At 36.7% G+C, this 20,567-nt stretch overlaps 1 protein-coding gene across 1 annotated transcript in view; it reads left to right on the top strand.

Annotated features, from left to right (window-relative positions):
* Nucleotides 1–20,567, top strand: part of LOC133518145 (nephrin) — a 732,429-nt gene that overhangs the window by 686,341 nt on the left and 25,521 nt on the right. The window contains exon 15 of the mRNA XM_061851736.1: nt 16,228–16,464. Coding sequence (XP_061707720.1) covers nt 16,228–16,464 — 237 coding nt within the window. The remainder of the gene's footprint in view (nt 1–16,227; nt 16,465–20,567) is intronic.

Genomic DNA, 20,567 nt, shown 5'->3' with positions numbered 1-20,567 from the left:
CAGTGATGTTTGCGGCTTAGCATTTTGCAAGTGAATTTGTACTTAAGTGTGTTATAAGTAGTGGTATACTCTTCGTTAATAATTAATAATGCAGTGTTACGTAGTATGTGATACTTAAATAATTTATCAGTCAAAATACAATAGTGTTTCTTCAAAGCTACTTGTGGGTCGTTGGATCCCGAAACTACAGCGTCTCATCGAATGAATACATTACACCAACTTAAATCATTAATGCCGCCCTTATGATTAATATTTACATTAATTTCATGCAAATTGCCGGTTTGTCGCTAATTTCTGGTTATTTACGGGCAAGACGTGGCGCGGCTGTCTCTCGACGCATCACTGTTTAATCTTTATTACCTACGCAACTTGTTAAGACTTTGGCTTAAAGGCGAATTAAGCTCGGAGTTCCGCAAGGAGGTGAATTAGGACTTGGTTTATTTTATTTTTGTTGGCGCGTGTGAATAGGCTTGTAGCTGTGTTTTGTAGCATCACTTTTTAACTTTTATTGTCTACGAGGATGTAACTCGATACACAGCCTGAAGGCTAAGTTAGCTTAGGACAGTTAGTTAGGTTAGGGTTTTTTTCGCGACTTTTTTACTTTATTTCACAAATACTATAGTCTAAAATCAAAACTATAATCAGCTAACCATTGAGAAAATGAGAGAAGAACAAACACTAAAAGATAAAAGACAAACAAATCTTGGAAGCTAAATTTGACCCATTTCCCGATTTTCGATTAAGCTGACATTTCGCATATGGGTACTCTATGATAAAACAACGCAATATAATCGTGTTTAAGGTTGTTAGAATTGTCTCGATGAGTATTTGGTTGCCTGTGGAAAGAAAGAAAAGTTAGCAATAAAAGCTTGTACCAAAAATTTATTTTTTAGCCAGAAACTCTTTTTAGGGTTCCGTAGCCAAATGGCAAAAAACGGAACCCTTATAGATTCGCCATGCCCGTCTGTCTGTCTGATTATTTTATGCTACGTCCGTGGTAAATAATGATACGACCCGCCTGATGGTAAGCAGTCGCCGTTGCTCATTGAACTCTGGCAACCTGACTCACCACTAATTATATAGCTGCGGTTTTCTGTAAGGAGGTATTACCCCAGGGTCTGCTCTAGATCTGGAATGACATCCGCTGTGCTTTACCCTACCACACAAAGATGATATTTTCAGTGCCTCTACCCGGGTCTTACATACTTTAAGGACATAAAACTTATATTTAAGCTACATAACAATTATAACACACGTTTGACGCATATTAAATGCGCTAACTGCCTAATCCAGCTGGATACGCTGAGCGACAGCAAGCTAATAAGTAATGAAGCATAAATTCCACCCGATGCATCAGATGCACTCAGAGCACTAAGCAGTAATGCTCTAATGGATATTGGATCTGGCTGCAATCTTGACGTAAGCCAAGCAGTGCTGGTTATTTGCATTTTTTATTTTAGAAGACCTTGGTACTCGTAATTCTTTTTTACAAGCGTTTATTTAATTTGCCATGTTAGTACATATGTTAGTTTGATACTGTGGGTCAAATCTTGGAAGTTAAATTAGTTCCACTTTGTAAAAAAATTACAATGCAATATTATGGTACCATCAAGCTGATCTGATGATCGAGACAGGGCGTAGCCATCGGAACTCTGTGATGAACCACAGTTGTCTCGATAAGTATTCGTTGATTTCGGTAAGAAAAGTACAGTCAGCGATAAAAAAAAAATGAACACTTATATACAATGTGAACAAAGAGCGTTTACTGAGTTACTAACAGTTTTTGTGTCATTATTTTATTGTTAATTAATGTTTAATATCCGTTTTAATTTAACAGCCAATCCACCTGGTATTAATAAGAAATGTATCCCCATTGACATTGCAATCACCTGCCAAACTAAGAAGTTAGTTTATGGTCAACTTTGTTTTAGGTACGTTAATCAAATGTGAAATCCACTTTAGCGAAATTGTAATCGGAAATCATTTTAATGCAGTAGTTCTGCAAAACAAACATTTCAGAGGGTTTCAGAAACAGTTATTTGTTTTTCTTGGTCGAGAAATGCCAGTTCCCGAGATTCTGTTCTGACAGTTTTATATGTTGTTGTCCCAAAGCACCCCAGAGGTGCAAAGGGCCTTCACAAGCTCGCGCCACGCCTTCCTATCTTCAGCTCGCCTTCTGGCCTCGCCCCAGCTCAACCCGACCGCTCGTAACTCTCTTAGGACGGACCGTTGCCAAGAGTGTACAGGACGCCCGGAGCCACGGCTTCCGTCCGGCGGTTTCCACGCGAAAGCTATGGTAGCATTATTCGTTTCCCCTCTTCGAATAGTATGTCCTATCCATCTCCATTTCCGTGTCGCAATTTTTTCGTCAATGGGTGTTTGCCGGCATATACTCCATAGGTCTTCATTTCGAATGGTTTTTGGCCAGAAAACGCGAAGAATCGACCTGAGGGACTTGTTGACGAAGACCTGAAGTTTATTAGTTAGGCCTTTAGTCACTCTCCACGTTTCGCAGCCAAAAAGCAACACAAATTTCACAGTGGATTCGAAGAGGGAAAGTTTAACTCGTCGCGTGAGCACACGTGAGTTTTATATGAGTTACTATAAAAATAACTCAATCGTGTACCAACAATATATAAACAAGCAAAATAGTAGGTAGATTGTTAACCAGGGGATGAAACTGATGAAAGGCACTCATTTTTGCTGTGGTAGTTTGGTGCTCGAACGCAGTGAATGTACATGTTTTTTTTAAACATGACTAACAAGGAAAGGTACCCAGCTGCCCGGTTCCGATTTGCAAATGTATTTTTTTAGCTGCCCAAACTCAACCCATTGACAGAAATTGTCCTCCAAATTACTAAAAAAATAGTAGTAGTAAATCTTCTAACTCCTATAGAAAGTGATGCTTAAGCAAGATGCTAGTTAATGGCTACATTGAATATATGTTTGAGAGCAGGGAAAAATAATTAACAGGTGTTTTGTTATATCTGCTAAAACTCAAGTTTTCCTAAAAAACACCCATCATTATGTGTATCTTTAGCGATAAGATATTATAAAACTTCGAATGTCTTTTTTTTAGGAAAAGATGAGTTTCAGCTGATAATAAAACACGTGCTCATAATTTTTTCCTGCTCTCAAACATATACTCAAACCTTTACTTCACATCACTAGAAGATTTAGTATTTTTTTTGTACTTTGGAGGACAATTTCTCCCAAAAGGTTGAGTTTGGGCAGCTAAAAAAATATATATGTCTGTTATTTTATACTACACTTTAACAGTTGGGCTTTGTAAGTATATTTTTTCATAAAATTTGTAGAGGGTACTTTCAATTAACCATTTAGATAAAAGTATTATGGAATTTATTTATTTATGGAATGGGGAGTTAAAAATCAGAACGGCAATTGTATAACAAATCCATTTAAAACCAAATTTCGATTGATTATCGTAAAAAAAAACGTACTTGGAAATTAAAATGCTCTAATCCCGAAACGTATCACTTTTTTCACAGTTTTTCGAACAACAATGACCCTCTTTCAGAGTATGAGAAATGAAAAGATACTAGAAAAAGGTAAGAACGCTTTCTAGTCATCCGACATCATTTTATTGGATATCTGAACTGCAGTCAAGTGGACAAGGAGTCACGTCGAGGGGCAGGGGGCAGGGCAAGGGAGATAATTAGTTTTCGAGTAGTCGAACTATTTCGTCGTGTTTCCTGAATACAAAATAGTTCAGCCGCGGACCGTGGCAACTGAGAATCGCTCTTGATACAACTTTGTTTTTATGACGGTGCGGTAAACAAGGATTATGGAGCTAGCAAACCAATTTTCGTACTGTGTTTTCTGTCACTAAGGGCTTGGTATTTTGAAAATTTCAACGACGTACTTTCAAACACTCGCATGAGAACCCTGTGAAGTAACTTGGAGAAATGCGATCAAAGTTTATCCTAAATATCAAAGTTCAGCTTCCTAGAAGTTCAGGAAGTACCCGAAGCGTTTTGATGATCATCAGTGAGTGAGTTAGTGACGAAATCGTGGTTTTTAGATATGAATAAAATCTAAAGTATAAGAGCTATGTAACTGAAATTTTTTATGCTTAATAAGTCTTCTATTTCCATTATATTCCGAAAATTTTGTTTATCTGGTGTAATCAAAACACAAGTTATGAGGTTTCAAAAGAACGACGAAGCGCTTCGAGAAAAGGTAGGTACCGTGCTCCCAGATATGTCATCTCAAAAATTATTTGGCCTTGTCAACATGCCAGCTTTACCGAATACAATAGTATTTCACTTGTTCCGTAACGAAACACGGCAGAACAATAACTTCAATCGAAAGTACAATTTATTGTCCAAGTCAACTGTACGGCGTCGTACGTAAGGATGCTTACCGATGCCGTAAGGCGTTAGTGCACCGCAAAGCCGACTGATGTCATTATGATTGCTCCCGAGTATGGACTAGATCAAAGCGGAGGTAAACCAGTGTAGAAGCGCTTTACATTTAGCTTAGTTGTCAAGGATCAGTTTACACTGGTTCACTAAAAGATTCAACACAACCGAGATGTCGTATGCATGGGGAATGCATGGAAAGCACGTAAGATACGTGCCGTCGTAAAGTGAGGCACAGGTGTCGAGTACTCTGCCTAAGAGCTGTTCTATTCTCAAAGCTTCCAGTACTCGACTGTACGGTCTTTTCTAGTATACAATCTTAGGTATTTATATTGGTACTAACTATAGGGTATCTGCATTAAAAAACCTTTTATATTTTCAACACTGGCCATGTTTTGCGCTTTCGTTTTCAGTTAATTTGATGAGCGTAAGCTCCTCAATGGGTTCAAATCAGACTGGATCCCAAGCCAGAGGTTTTCAAATCCCGTACCAGTGATTTCTTGGGATTTACGTGGAATATAATTATTGATGTTAACCAGTTGCTTAGTGAATCCATCAATCGCATCACCATCCGCATCGTGAATAAACCTTCACACAAGTGTGTCCAGCAATTCATACTGGGATAGCGTGAGGATTTAGGTCAAAGTCCTCTTGTACAACGAGAAAAGCCCAGCAGTGTGTAAGCTGGCGATGATGATAATACCGCTGTAATAGAAGGTCAAAGTAATAAATACTTTGGTGCGTTTGCGTAAGCAATATACAGATATATTTCTATCCAATGAATTGTCGCTCACGGTATTTCTGGATCGATACGACCATCAAATCTACAAAATAATAGCGTACTCCCGACAACACACTTGCAACTCAGGTGTTGTAAACTGCTTATCATCGGGCAATGGGGTACTTGGTTTTCTGCCTTTTCGCCGAAAATTATATTGCCGAATTTCACTTGCCAACCAACTTTTCGCTTAATTTTAATTTGGGCAAATTTCATTTCCCAACTTTACATAATCCAACTTAACCTAACCCAACCTAGTACCTACGCAATTTTAATTTCCCAATTATGGGGTTGGGAAATGAAATGCTTGCGAAATAATTATTTGTTAAAAGTTATTCGGCCAAATGAAACGTCTGCGAAAAGTTGACAACCGGCATCATGGGTGGGACAGCGATATAATTATGCGAGTGCAATAGAGATAGCAACAGGCGGGTCAATGTACGAAAATCTATCTGGAAATCGTCTCTGCTTTAATTGGTTGGTAAACTTTGTGAACTGCGACCGTGTTGTGTTGTTAACCGGAAGACTCAGTTTGCTATTACATTTTCTCAAGCTGCTATACAGTTATGGCTTGATTTCTCAAGCTGTAGAGACGACGACACCAGAATTACCCAGAATTTAGATAAGAGTCACATTATTATAATAAGGAAAGAAAATAATTGTTAATAATGCAATCCCAGCCTGATGATGATATTATTTATTTAATTAAGTTAAAATCAATATTCTACTTCTTCTAATTAATAAGGGAATGTTTATTTATGTTTTCCTTTTTGACAGTTGGCATACTCATTAATTTCATTTACGGTCATCATGTATATTATTCTAAAATAAATGAAATATTAAATGTGACATTTGGCAGTTTTCACAAACAGTTTACCTACTCGATTAGCGTGAATTGTTCACTGTCTGTTTTGTGACGATAATGAAGTATTAAATTTCAATTAAAACTTGGTTCTAATGTTCATTTCATAAACTATAAGCGATATATTGTAGAAAGCAAAAAGGTTTAATCCCATAAAGATTTAATGTTTAATTTTCGTCAAAACACTGACAGCGATTAAGTTTTCTTAACTGCTCCCACTCATTGGGTACACTATTTTCTGAAACTCCCATTTATCTGAAAAATCTGCAAAATGAAAACGTTAAATATAATTTAGGGATAAATTTCTGCAAAAGGTTTTAAGTATTTACAATTCTGATACGGATATTTGAATACTGAAGTTCACTTCACTTAGATCTCATGAAAGATGATGCATTGTCATGAGCCCAATCCAATGAGACAGACGTACACAATCTATATTTATGAGCTCGACGTAGTAAGCGTTGCTACAGCGCCATACATAACAATGTTATTGCTCAAGCAGCGTGGAAACAATTTTAGTAGACCAGTTAACTGTTAAAGTAAAAGAGTGTTTGCTGGTCGAACTTCAAGATGGCGAAGTCGTTTTGAGAATATTCATAAATTTGATGGAAGGCATTTTAGAGTTCCATAGTCAAACAGTTTCGCCATGTTCGTCTGTCTGTCCGTCCGCGGCTTTGGTCCGTGATCCTTAGTGATAGAAAGCTGAGATTTATGGCGAAAGAATAGTAAATTACAAAACACAAAAAAATTGTACCTCCCATACCTAGTATAGCGTAATGGTCACTATAATATACACCACCTAAAGGGGAAAAACGCAGTTAAACTAGTTTTAACTAGTGAAAATGCTTTCATTGAGAAATGTATAGTACTACGAAGCTATAGGTCCCGGGTTTTATTCCTGGTAAGAGCATTTATTTGTATGTTTATTAGGAATATATAATTGTTTCCTGTGTTCTTGTTTTCTATGCATTGAAGTATGTATTAGTCTATTTAAGTACGTAAATACTTATGTACTTATATTGTCGTCTAGTACCTACTCATAGTACTAGCTTTGTTTAGTTCGGGGCTATGTCGATCTGTGAAAGATTTTTTTATACTACATCGGTGGCAAACATGCATACGGCCCGCCTGGTGGTTATTTGTCCTCAGAATATATTTATTTTATAATTTATTCATTTAATTAGGTCCATAGGTACATATACTAGATAATATTCGTTTTAAGTTAACTGTGTTTTTTTTTAAATAATAAATACATAATAAATATTATAGGACATTATTACACAAATTGACTAAGTCCCACTGTAAGCTCAATAAGGCTTGTGTTGAGGGTACTTAGACAACGATATATATAATATATAAATATTTATAAATACTTAAATACATAGAAAACACCCATGACTCAGGAACAAATATCCATGTTCATTACACGAATAAATGCCCTTACCAAGATTTGCAACCCGGGACATCATCTTCGTTGGCAGGGTCACTACCCACTAGGCCAAACCGGTCATCAAATACATACTGTATGTCTTGCTCAATATATTTTGAGCTGTATGTTATAGGCATCAGTCTGGTTTATGGGCAGCTTTGCAAGGACATGGCAATAAAAAGTGCAGAGCCGACTGATCGTGAGGCACGACCGGTCGGCAAACATGTCGGGCAAACAGTGTCGTAGATTTATTTATTTCAATCCTATAATATTGATAAAACTAAAGCTAAAGGCGAATTTAAAAAAAGTTGTGGGTTTCGGACGGAACTTAATCAAATAGATGTGTGTGGTTAGGTAGTTTTGTATATATGTATTATAACTATATATACTTAACTATTTATTACCTATATATTTGTTTTATTTCCTAATATATCCCACTAATATATTGTAGGTTATAGGACTTATAGGTTTTCCTATCTTTTAGGAAATTGTTTTTTTTTAATGCCTAAACGGCGGTACAGTTTTGATGTCTAACGTGATGTTCTTCCTCAATTGCTCAAAGGTTAACTAGAAGAGATCCCTGAAAGGGAGAACTTCGCCTGTGTACAAATCATGTGTGTTCTTTCCCGTTTTATGTTTCTTTTTGTAAAATAAAGTGTTTTTTTTTTTTTTTGTAATTTTTATTGTTTGTAAAAATGAACATGTAAAAGTGCCCCTGTGGCCTATTTTCTGAATAAATGTTTGATATTTGATATTTTACTACTACTACTAATATTGAAATTGTAAATGATAATACATACATACAACTCGTACATAATTATTTCACAGTCTAAGTAAAAGGATAATATATGTTCATGTAATATTCCTTTTTTAGTGAAAATTAAAACAAAATATGTATACACTGTTTCTTCAAATCTGGAGATGATTATTTTGCTGTTTTATTAGTTCTTAAAATGTGGTAACATATTAAAGGGGATATATTTTTTTTTATACTACGTCGGTGGCAAACAAGCATACGGCCCGCCTGATGGTAAGCAGTTTCCGTAGCCTATGTACGCCTGCAACTCCAGAGGAGTTACATGCGCGTTGCCGACCCTAACCCCCCCCCCCCCCCCCTCGTTGAGCTCGTCGTTGGGGATATATTTGAAAACTTTAATTTAGTTTATTTATTTCTTAATTATAATATGTTTTGTAGCCTTTAATGCACAGCAGATCACAATCGTACCTATACATGTTTTAAAATATTTTACTAATACGTTTTAGTACGTCATTCAACCCAATTACAACCTAAATCTAAATATATAAATAGTCAATGTAAGTTTCGATAACGGCAACTTTATTTTCAAGCACTATTTCTCACAAAGTTGATAAATTTGTTAAGTAACTGTATGACATCGAAAATGAAGCGAGTACCGGTAAAAGTTAGTCGTTAGACGCTGACGCTGTCGACAGCAGAGGTGTCGACGGCCGAGCGCCGATAATTTATGCGCGCCGACGCCGACGCCGGAGCGCGCCGATAAATCACCCCCGCCGATACGCGCCGGACGACGAAATGAATAATCATTATTCATTGCACTTTATCAATGATTTATGCACGTTATTGTATTTTTCCGCTCGTAATTAATTCGGGAATATTGCAGCGCAGCCGGTCGCTAATGGCGGATAATCAGATACGCGGATGATTAAAATCAACCTTTGTGCCAACGACGCTTAAAGTTGAAGCGAGTCGACGACAATTTTGGCCACTATATTTGTCACGTTAAGTATAATGCAACTTTTATGCGGTCGTTTTCTTGTAGCAAACAAAATGACTTGTACATGTTACGACTACTATTTTTTATCTTTTATGCGACCATGATAAAATAAATTTGCTATAGACCCGGTTGTATTGTATTGTATTCGGGTGATTTTCCGCAACTGAACTGGCGCCTATTTTGTGTGACATGAGGGGTTAAGCTAGTCCTGCCAGACCAGCTCCTCGAGGAATCCTATCAAACCTTTGATGTTGAACCTCGGGGAGGTCTCTCTCTGTATCGAGCGACTCTGCTGCATTCCAGCACCACGTGAGGCTGTTTCTTCTGTCTCCATGCATCCTCGGCCTACGATTGTCTGTGACACCTGTTATAAAAAGATTATAGACCCGGTTATAAATGTCACCATGAAGGTAAGTATATAAAGGTGAATATGGCATGTGTACCTTAAGACACATTCATCTGTATGTTCTTACCTAATGCAGTTTTACTACACAGTCCTCGAACCTGATTAAGTATCTAACTAACAATAAATTTTACACGACTCTCTTGTTTTACCCTATCGCTGACAAAGAAGCAAATCAGTTTAAAAACTTAATTGCAAAAGGTAACGAAGGCACGTCCGACATCCGTCGCCATTATAGTAACGTGATTCCATTCAGCGGCGGTATCATGGTCGCATTTTTATCACTTGTCATACTATGCGCCACTGTCGTTACTTGTTAGAACGTGACAGGCATAGTGACAGATAATAAAAAACCAACCATCTTAGCCCTACATGTAGTAGCTACCCTAGACAAGTATTTAGTAATAAAGTACGTAAACGCACGCACTTCGCGTGACACCGTTTGATATTTAATACATATCAGTGAAAGAAAGAAAAAACAAGTAGCCCTATTAGCCAAGGGGTGAGACCCTGGTGATCTGTAATACCTAGTTCAGACTCCAGTCTCTCACAAAGGATCATAACGTCATCTCTTGTTTCATAATCCTATTGTGAAATTATAAATCCTTTGTGAGCTGATAAATAAATATTTGTATTATTATAATTTTATTATTTCACTCTAAGACTTTTAGTTCTGTGTCGAAAGATGGCAGTATATTTAGTTGTCTACAAAATTTACTGTGACGATACGCTTCTATACTTAATTCGCTTTGCTCCCAAGTGTATGTTACATCAAATTCGCAATTAAAGCGATATTAATTTAGCTATAACGGCTGTTCCTAGAAAATAGCCCCGAGAACATACTTCCTATATAATTTAACGTCGCCTTTGACCCGCTGTAAGGCCGGATACTAGATTAAATAACTCTATCAAAGGAAGCATTGGAAGGTAATCTCAACCGGTATTAAATTAAATCTTCAAGCTCGGGCTTAACCTAAGTTAATAAGTTTAATGTCGAATCGAATTTTTGCCCTTATCCGTTATTTGACATACACATATTAATTACTATATGTACATACTGAATTAGATACCTACGTACCTAATTTAGATATTTGTACATGATTAACTAGCAAATTCGTAACAGAGTGACTTAAGTAGATGATTGGCAGTCCTCAACAACTGAAAATAAATATTTTTAAAAATATAATGATAAATAAATATTGGGGACAATCATACACAGATCGGTCTAGCCCGAAACTAATCCAAGCTTTTACTATGGGTACTATACGACATGCATACGTTTATATATAAATACATACTTATTTACACGGAAAACCCAAACTTTTTTACTTAATGAACATTGAAATCTAGTTCATAGAATTATTTATTTTACATATCAGCTATTATTCTACAGTATCTTATTTGAACAATGCAATTTCACATTTTAAGTGCTAATACTTTCACCATTTCAAAAGGTTTTCTTCAAAATGACGACCGGTTTGGCCTAGTGGGTAGTGACCCTGCCTACGAAGCTGATGGTCCCGAGTTCAAATCCTGGTAAAGGCATGTATTTGTGTGATGAGCATGGATATTTTTTCCTGAGTCATGGGTGTTTTCTATGTATTTAAGTATTTATAAATATTTATATATTATATATATTGTTGTCTAAGTACCCTCAACACAAGCCTTATTGAGCTTACTGTGGGACTTAGTCAATTTGTGTAATAATGTCCTATAATATTTAAATTTTATTTAAATTAAAAATTAAATGGTTAATAAGAGCTTACCTGCAAAAGCCACAGTAGTTTGCTGAATTAGGACGCAGCGCAGGAACGAACGCGCCGCCGCGATACATTAATGATTAGCCGACTAGAATAATCCCACAAGCGCGTGTGGGCTCAGGCGCACACAGGCGGATTTTCCTAAATTTCTGGCCAAAACTAATGGAGTGAATTAAAAGTTAGAAACGCTTTAGGAATCAAATAAAAACATATTTAAATTAAACTACAGCTTTATTTAAGGTGAATTCACTGTTTCTATATTTATTTTATTAGTTTTTTTCTTACATGTCCAGTAAATACTTAAAGTTCTTTTGGATAATGATTTACTTTTGAATCCTTCTTGTAATGTTTTCGTGAAATATCTGTTATGTAAGGATCAGATGACACAAGAAGGTACATTTTGGATCACACATCCTCTACATTTTGGATCCGACTTAATTTTCTCGAATAACTTTCTCTGTACATTTTTATGTCTTTATTTCTGGATTCTTGAGCTTCTTCTGAAAGTAACCCCGAAGGCACTATACAATTTTTCATTATTTCATGGCCATGAAATAAGATTTTATGTACAGTTGTTGGTAGGGGGTACCATGGATAATGTTTGATAAAGACAACAGCTGTCTTGCAGCAATAAATTTTAAATTTATTTGGATTAACTAGAAACGTACTTGTAAGTGCCAAAAGGATTTTAAGAAAGCGATATATAATATTTTTATTTATGCCAGTAATTTCACCTGAACCTTCGAAACAATGAAAAAATCTTCTAACAGATGCCCACTTTTGTTTGTAGTCGAATACGAACTTAGATAATAATTGTTTTGAGTCATTTGTGAGACCATCCTCAACACCTAAGAAACTTGCTACTTGGTTAAAAAGATTGTTAAGTTTTTCATTATTATCTTTCGAATTGCACGTTCTAAAATATTCAAGCAATTGTTGACGACTTATAATGATATTCTCAGAAGATGAACCTAAAAACAAAGAAAAAATAAAAATAAAAACTGTTTTCGTGATTTTTACTTCCAAGTCTTCCAACTGATAATTGTCTAATAAAAAACAGATTAGCACGTATTAGCAACCTAAACTATCAAAATAGTTTAGCTAATATGTTTGTCTTTACTATAATATTCATTCAGTAGTCAGATTCTATTGAATATTGAACTTTATACACTAATATAAGTAACCAACAGGTAAAAATTCGATTGTAAATTAACTTTTGTTTTCCTGTGTATAAACAAACTGAAAAGTATGAACATTCATGTTAAATATATAGTTACATACCTCCAGCTTCACAATCCATTATATAAATCACACCAAACAACTTCAAAACAATAGAATATGTAATATAAATACACTTAGTTTTAACAAGTAATTAACCTTTGGTCAGAAGTCGATACTTCGTTAATGTGGGTAGTTATGAAAACGTTCGTTTAAATTGTTATGAGGGTTGTCATTAAATCTTAGAAACGATACAGATACAAAAAATAAAGTCACGTGACTATTATCGTTGATTTGGTACATTGGACTTTTGGCCAGAAATTTAGGAAAATCCGCCTGTGTGAGGCGGCTTGAGAAAGCTCTTTGCATCCTACCGTTGCTTTGAAAATTGCCTGAGATTACATTTTCACAAGTAAATCTTACGTAGACTATACTAATATACTGTTGAATCTCGCTATAAGTCTTGTGATTTAAGATTGCATCATAGAATGCAAGCCATCACTTGAAGACCTTCAATAAAATGACTGGATTAGACTACATTTTTGTAAAATAATGTGTCCAAAATGTTTCTAGGCTCTGTATTAAGCAAGGCTCGAAAAGCGGTTAAATTTCCAGACCGTTATCATGAACTTAGTGCAAAACCTTTTGATTTCGGTTCCGTTCTTAAAACCGTTATTTTCAAACCGGTTGTTTAGAGAACATATCCATAAAGTTCTTGTCAGATTAGAACAATATAAACCGGTTTCTTCCTAGGTCGATGTCCTTGTTTACGCAGCATACCACCAGGCCTTCTTTCGCGTTCTTATGAGAGTTCGGAGTAAAATCGAAATAAACAGGTATTTACCGCTATTTTTAAAACCGGTTTAAGGTACAAGCCTTGGTATTAAGTAATTAAAAAGAGACAAGTAGTCTATCTCGCGGGTCAGATACTGTATGTTGCAGCGCTCCTGTGCTAAGCCTGCCGGTGGAGAAAATTTATTAAAGCAGTGCCTACTATAAAGCCCAACACTCTAATAGGTATACTCTTTCGAAGAGCGTCCGATTGACAAGGGAAAACACAGGTCAAGTATACGCTGATACGCGTGGCTGCTTGCGTCAGTAACTCGACAACGCATATGGATTGCTGTTTCAGTGTCGAATTATAATGTTCCAGCGAGCGAGCACGGACGTCGAGTATGCTCGAAGATGTGAGTGGCCTTTGACTATCACATCAGTGTGTAATGTCGAACTATTCCGCAGATAGAGATTCATATTAAAGTCTTATTCACAAATGGGGTTGGCATGTTATCTTTCTGTTAAATAATATTACATTTTACTACTCCAGCACTCTTATTTGTCAATGAAATTACTGGTAGTGAGATCAAAATCAACTTCATATGAAGTGAGGCGCGCGGGGCCCCTGGGGCCCGGCGCCCCTGTCTGTAGGATCCTACAAGCAGTGTTCTTAGGGATATTATACAACTGTTGTTTTTTTTTCTGACTTTTAGGCAAAGTTCTAAAAACCAATATTTATTTTGATTTTATTTAGAATTTTGGGCGGTTGCTGTCTTAGAAAAAATATTGTGTGCAACAATACTTAGGTCTTAAAATTCTCGGGCCTATCTTTACAAAACTCAACTAAGTTTCGTCTTGTAATTTCGGCCCTTAAATTTTAAGAACCCTTATTATGTACCTGTTGCACAATGCTATTATATGATTCATCAAATCATCACCATCTCTACTAATATTATAAATGCCACTGTAACTCTGTCTATCTGCTACGTCTACACGCTTAAACCACTTAACCGGTTTAGGTGAATTTTTATATGGGGAGCGTTTGAGGCCTGCAAAAAGACAGGATAGTTTTTATCAAACATCATTATCCCTTGCAGACGAAGTCGCAGGCAGAAGCTAGAATAAAATAATATTCAAATATGTTTAGTACCTACTTCAATATTATGCCGATATCAATTGGTTCCAATGAATCCAAAAGATCACGAATAGTCAGATACAATTTGAGTTTAGAAGGTTTACATTAATTTGTACGAAATGAATGATTTATTCGTGCAGGGACCCGGAAGGAGTATCGTCGCCGCGAGCACCTGCCCTAACCCTTGATTAATTATTGAAGTTACAAATAGCCCGCATCCCCCGCCGATCCCACCGACTGCGCCAAATCGTTTCATTGTCCCACTTAGTGAGATGTCGGCCGAGACTGATGTGGCCACGCGCTAAACTTTGCCAGCATTGTTACTGAATTTATTTCAATCCACATTAACGTGGTCTCAGTCGAAATTGAGCAGGGACATGTTGTGCCAAGTTGGGAAGTAACAAGTCGCGCGAAGTTGTCACATGTGCACGTAATATGCCGCGGACCGCAGCGGGGCGTGGTGCCGTTGCGTCGACGGCTCAGAGCACTGCTAATTGCTTCTAAAACTTCGCACTTGCCGAAATGGATTGCGGACATGTCGCTTTACCTGACATACGACTCGTCTCTACGCCTTAAACGTTTCAGGCTCCCGTTATTATCAAAGTTATATTGACCATAAAGTCTGCCCGCTGACATCATAGTAAAATTGAGTGGCCCGAGGATCCAGTCTATTCTAGCTTTAATTACCTGAGTTAATTAGAGCTGTAGAGCGAACTTTTTGTTCGAAGGCGATCGAACTGCATCACCGGTGCATAAATGACGCGAAATCCAATTATGCTACTCCTTGTGACCCCCCCCCCCCAGCCTTTTCAATTAAGTTATTAACGTTGCGATCTCGGTTCCATGGCGGAACTCTTTATACGAAATGCTAATTCCGACTCCTGTTCTGTCCCGAGTCGTTCCAATTTGATTTTGCACCTTTTTATTACAATGAATCCTTCAGAATATAAGGAGCTAGGAGCCTTGATAGCTCGGTTATTCTGTTACAGTGTGTTATTTCAGCGTTGGAATAATATTTATTCTGGAAATGTCGGAGGTCGGGCAACGAAGTAAAACAATACGACCACCGAGCATTTTTGAAGAATGTTACAATAATTTACTTTTGGCTTCGCTATCGGTCCTGTCACCAATAAGGTATGAACATCCGAATTCATCTGAAGCATCACTTCTATTTGTTGTTTTGGGCCATACAGTACCCAGCAGAGCGGAGAAAATTAAGTATTTTGTTAATATACAAATCGAGACTTTCGTGTTCACGAAACAAGGTATAAAATTGAGTTGCAAATTTGATTCTTAAAATTTAAAACGTTACGGAATATGGTTTCTGAAACGTATTTCAGCAGATCGTCATATTGCAAGCGATAACTGTTATTAATTATTATTTTCGCTGCCCGCGAATCGGTGATTTCATGAAATATTGGATAATTAATAAGACTTTTCAACAATATTATGTGTATTATTATGACAATCTGTTAAATAATTATACTCGTTATAATAAAACGGTTATTATAACGAGTATAATTATTTGATAATGTGACTTGATAGTAAAAAATATAAAAACCGTAATTATAATTCGAACTTGTAGGACAGTCTTTATATTGAACGTATCCGCAGGAATATCGCTCTAAACGTGCATAGCACTGTCTCACTCACACAACTACGTGACAACCACGTATAAGCAATCATTTTAATTTCCAAGTTCCTAATACTAATAGTGACACTATTGTTGCAGCGTCAGACACGGGGCTCGGGCTAGGCAGTACAGCAGGCGCCGTCGGCGCGCTCGGGCTCGGCGCCGGCGCCTGTGCGCTCCTCGTCGGCGCGTGCGCGCTATCACGCCGACGCCGATCGCGAGCCAAACCGCCGCCGGCGCCCGCGGTGCGCGCTACGATGGCCCCCGCGCCTGTCGAGGATATCAAGAGGCCTGATCATGATGACGCCGAACCGGACCTCATACCTAATAATTACTGTAAGTTTTATTTGTTTATCTTATACTTACTTACTTACCTCACTGGCTCAATGACCTAAACAGGATCTTGGCCTCTGACACAAGAGGGCGCCACTCTGCCCTATCCTGCGCCATTTCACGCCAGTTGACAGTTGTTTATCTTATAGAATATGTTTTTTCTCCAGCAATGCGACTGAGTTAAGTAAAATATCAATGTCTCATCGGACAAATATTTTGAATTAAAAGCTTGTATGGCAATGCTATGACAAATGTATGAAAACATTTAGAAAGTGGCTTTTCATCTTGTTAGAGACAACGTTAAAGCCATTATTAGTAATGAATATAGACTTAAGTCAATTAACTTGAGTTGCTTCGAAAAGACTAAACACTACATAGTACGGCCACGTCTGAAAATATCGTTACGAAAAAAGTGCCAAAAATATGTATACACGACTTTATTGCCCATGTATTAAGGTAGTGTATAGATATTTTTGGGCACATTTTTCGTACCGATATTTTCAGACGTGACTGATGTACACTGTTCCGTAGTATTTTTTAAGCACAGTCTTGTAATATAACATCTTATGAGACTCGAGCTGTTTCTAAGTAATCTAAGACCTATTACTTATTCAAGTGCTATTGCTTAGATTTCTCTCGCAAACTTTCAAATCGTGATTTAATGGCAAGTATTGTTTGAATACCTACTTTAATTTCATATCATTAGGGCCAGTTATATCCACATGCAAACGGGCCCGACGTTGGGCCCGACATCGGACCTGAGCAAGAGTCGTTTTCCTTTTCACCAAATATCCGCACATCGTTAACAATACTTGAAATATAAGAAATGGTTCATATGCAAAAAATAACAAACTTTTTTGGTAATTATGGACAATTTATTTTTTATAAATATAAGATGTGCTGATATTCCGTGAAACAGAAAACGACAATTACTCGGGCCCGACGTCGGGCCTGACATCGGGTCTGATAGCGTGTTTTTTTATACCACGACGGTGGCAAGCAAGCATACGGCCCGCCTGATGGTAAGCAGTCACCGTATCCTATGGACGCCTGCAACTCCAGAGATGTTACATGCGCGTTGCCGACCCTTTAAAAATCTGTACACTCCTTTTTTGAAGAACCTCATACTGTAGACCCTCGGGAAAACCGGGTCGGGTGTGTGGATGTAATTGGCCCTTTATTCCCTTTAATTCGGTCATGTACTCATGTCATTATTATATTGACTGGCTATTAATTCCACGCGATATATGAAACCGCAATAGAATTGGTTAGCGGCGTACCCACTAGCCGAGTATCACTTGATTTGCCTCGCACGAGGCAAGAGCCACGAGGCACGAGGCAGCCTGAAAGCGCTTCTAATGAACGAAGTTTCGCCTCAACCGACTATACTCGCTCGTTCACTTATCTCATTTGCTTATAAAGGAATATGTTATAGTATGAAAGTAATTCACTTGCTTATTTATAAAGTAATATGTAATAGGATAAAGTAATTCGCTTCCTTATTCCCCATTGACTGTATGGCACGTGTCGGCGTGGTATACAGGGTGAAAATGTCCCATAGTTCGTTTTTTTTATCATTATAAACAAAGTAAGCTGTCTTAACGTGTATTTTTATTTAAAAAAAAAACCTTTTGAAAAATAAGCTACAACAATGTATGTATGTACCAATTATGAATCATATTCTATTATTTACATTATTTATCGTAAGTGACAAACTAATTTTTAAAAAGCGTTTTCAATAAAGAGACTCGTCAAGATTATTTAGATTTTTTTAATGCTAAAAAAAGAATTTATATAGTGCGTCTAACCTAACTTTGCACCGACTTGAATTGAACAAAGTGAATAGACTGAGTCATATTTTTATAGAAAATTGACATTAACGATGACATTAGCACACTTTATCATTGCGAATGCCGTGCACAGTTAACTTGATCAGACTTTATTGAATTTTCTGAATTCGCCGACAGTTCGCTTTAGCCCGCGTAGCCAACATGTCAATCGTTTACGCTGCGTAGCGAATGAAACGCAACTGTCACTGTCACACTTGTATGAAAGAGTGACAGAGAGAGATACTACGCTGCGCTACGGAACGTTAATGACTGTCATGTCTTCTTCTAACTGTGGCAATTATAAAAATACCGGCAGCACACAAGAAACTGTGTCGGCACCCTTGTGATGTGTTTCTCCACATGCTATAGTATTTACTTGAAATGAAAGTAAATGCTTCCCAAATCCCAATTTAGATGACAAGAAGCAGCCAGTATTTTAATCCCAAAACTATCCACAAATCACCCACAAAGACTTCATATATTAGATTACATATGCATACTCGTTACTGTTGTCATGATTTTTATTAGGTATTAGTTTCAAAGCTTCGTTACATAGTAGATAAAGATTTACACTGATACAAATTCAATAACATTATTTCTAACCATTAAATTTCTAAGTACTTCAAAATTGATGATTAGATTAGATTTATTTATTTCTTAAAGAAAAAGACACAGTATTTTACACAAAAGCATAAAACAAAGGCTTTCACTAAAAGATCTTCAACTTAACATTAAAACAGAAATAAAAAATATAAAATTAATAAATAAGACAATGTCGCGACAAAAAGTCAATGTATACATAGCTAACCTAGGTATTGTCGAAATATCAAAAAGAAAAAACAAATATATTTACAAAAACAAATACTATTACTTTATTTGATACTATTATATTATTCGTCAACGATCTTAATTGCTTGGCCTTTACTATTTGAATTTATCGGTTTAGTCCTTTATTCCAAATCACCCGGAGCTAGGTTTCAAATTTATCGGGAAATGAATTCAGGATGTTGTTCATACATAGATTTATTGAAGCGATGAGCAGATGAGGGTTAACATGAGCCGTGACAGCCGATATTGATACAACAAAAAACCGGGATACCGGTGATATATTTTACGATATATTTTAAATATTCTCTGACAAACAACATGGTAGTAGTATTACCAGAACACGCATGACAGCCGTAAATAGTTTATCATATTCTTGCGCAGTAAATACAATTTTATAACACTTATTTTCACACGCGTATACGTTGTTGATTCTTTCTGCAGGCCTATAATAATTGCAACTTTTTAACTATTATTCTTTAGTGATCGTTCGTATCATATCTGTCATCGTGGCCGTCAAATTCTAGAGGATTTAAGCGCAAGAGAAACCATCCTATCCGTATTGAATACCATAGTTTCACCATGTCTGTCTCTCTGTCCGTCTGCGGCTTTGCTCCGTGATCGTTAGTTCTAGAAAGCTGCAACTTAGCACGGATAGAAATCAATCGTACTGACAAACTGGTAAGTTTAGAACTAGAACAAAAATATTTAGTACACTTCCCGTACGCGTAAAGTGGGGATGATTTTTTATTTCTCTTTGTCCATATGGTGTCTTTGGATAGGATAGGAAAACGAATACGGGTTTTCAACTATTATTTGAAAAAATTAATATTTTCGATAATAATTGCTCTAAAGAAAAAAAAATGTATGTGTCCCTCTCCCCCTCTAAGTTTTGAACAATGGGTCCAAAAAAATAGCTTAATAAAGACTCAATGCAAAATGCAGCAAACATGATCGGTCCAGCCGTTATTAAATTATGTACCTGTCACAAAAAGTCTTCCCTTCTTAGTAAAAATACGTACAAAGCGCTGCAAAGTTTGTGATACTTACTAATAGTCCCCGTTTAAGACAGCATATTTATGGTGACGGAAGGGTAATAAATTATGGAAACCTACACTGAGCATGACCCAACATGCTCTTGGACGGTTTTTAAAATATATGATTCCAAATTGCCTAAATTAGACACAGAATGTGACAGAATCAAAAGCATCCCAAATTAGACACTTGAGACATTCAATATTTACTTCAATATTTACTCTTCATGTAACAAAGCTAATTTAATCCTACTAAAACGCTTCAAGAGGCATTCTGATCCCAAATTACCTCCGAACCAATTCGAATTATTCAACGGAATGATTAATTTCCTCAATAAATAAATACGGCCTTCAATCCGATCTCATTTCGATTCGAAACGTGATGACAACGTTAAATTATAACGGGCCGGCACAGGGT

This window comes from Cydia pomonella, chromosome 5 (assembly GCF_033807575.1).
Source record: "Cydia pomonella isolate Wapato2018A chromosome 5, ilCydPomo1, whole genome shotgun sequence".
Taxonomy (NCBI): domain Eukaryota; kingdom Metazoa; phylum Arthropoda; class Insecta; order Lepidoptera; family Tortricidae; genus Cydia; species Cydia pomonella.
The sequence above is the reverse complement of the archived record's forward strand: the minus strand, read 5'-3'. Positions and strand labels throughout refer to the sequence as shown.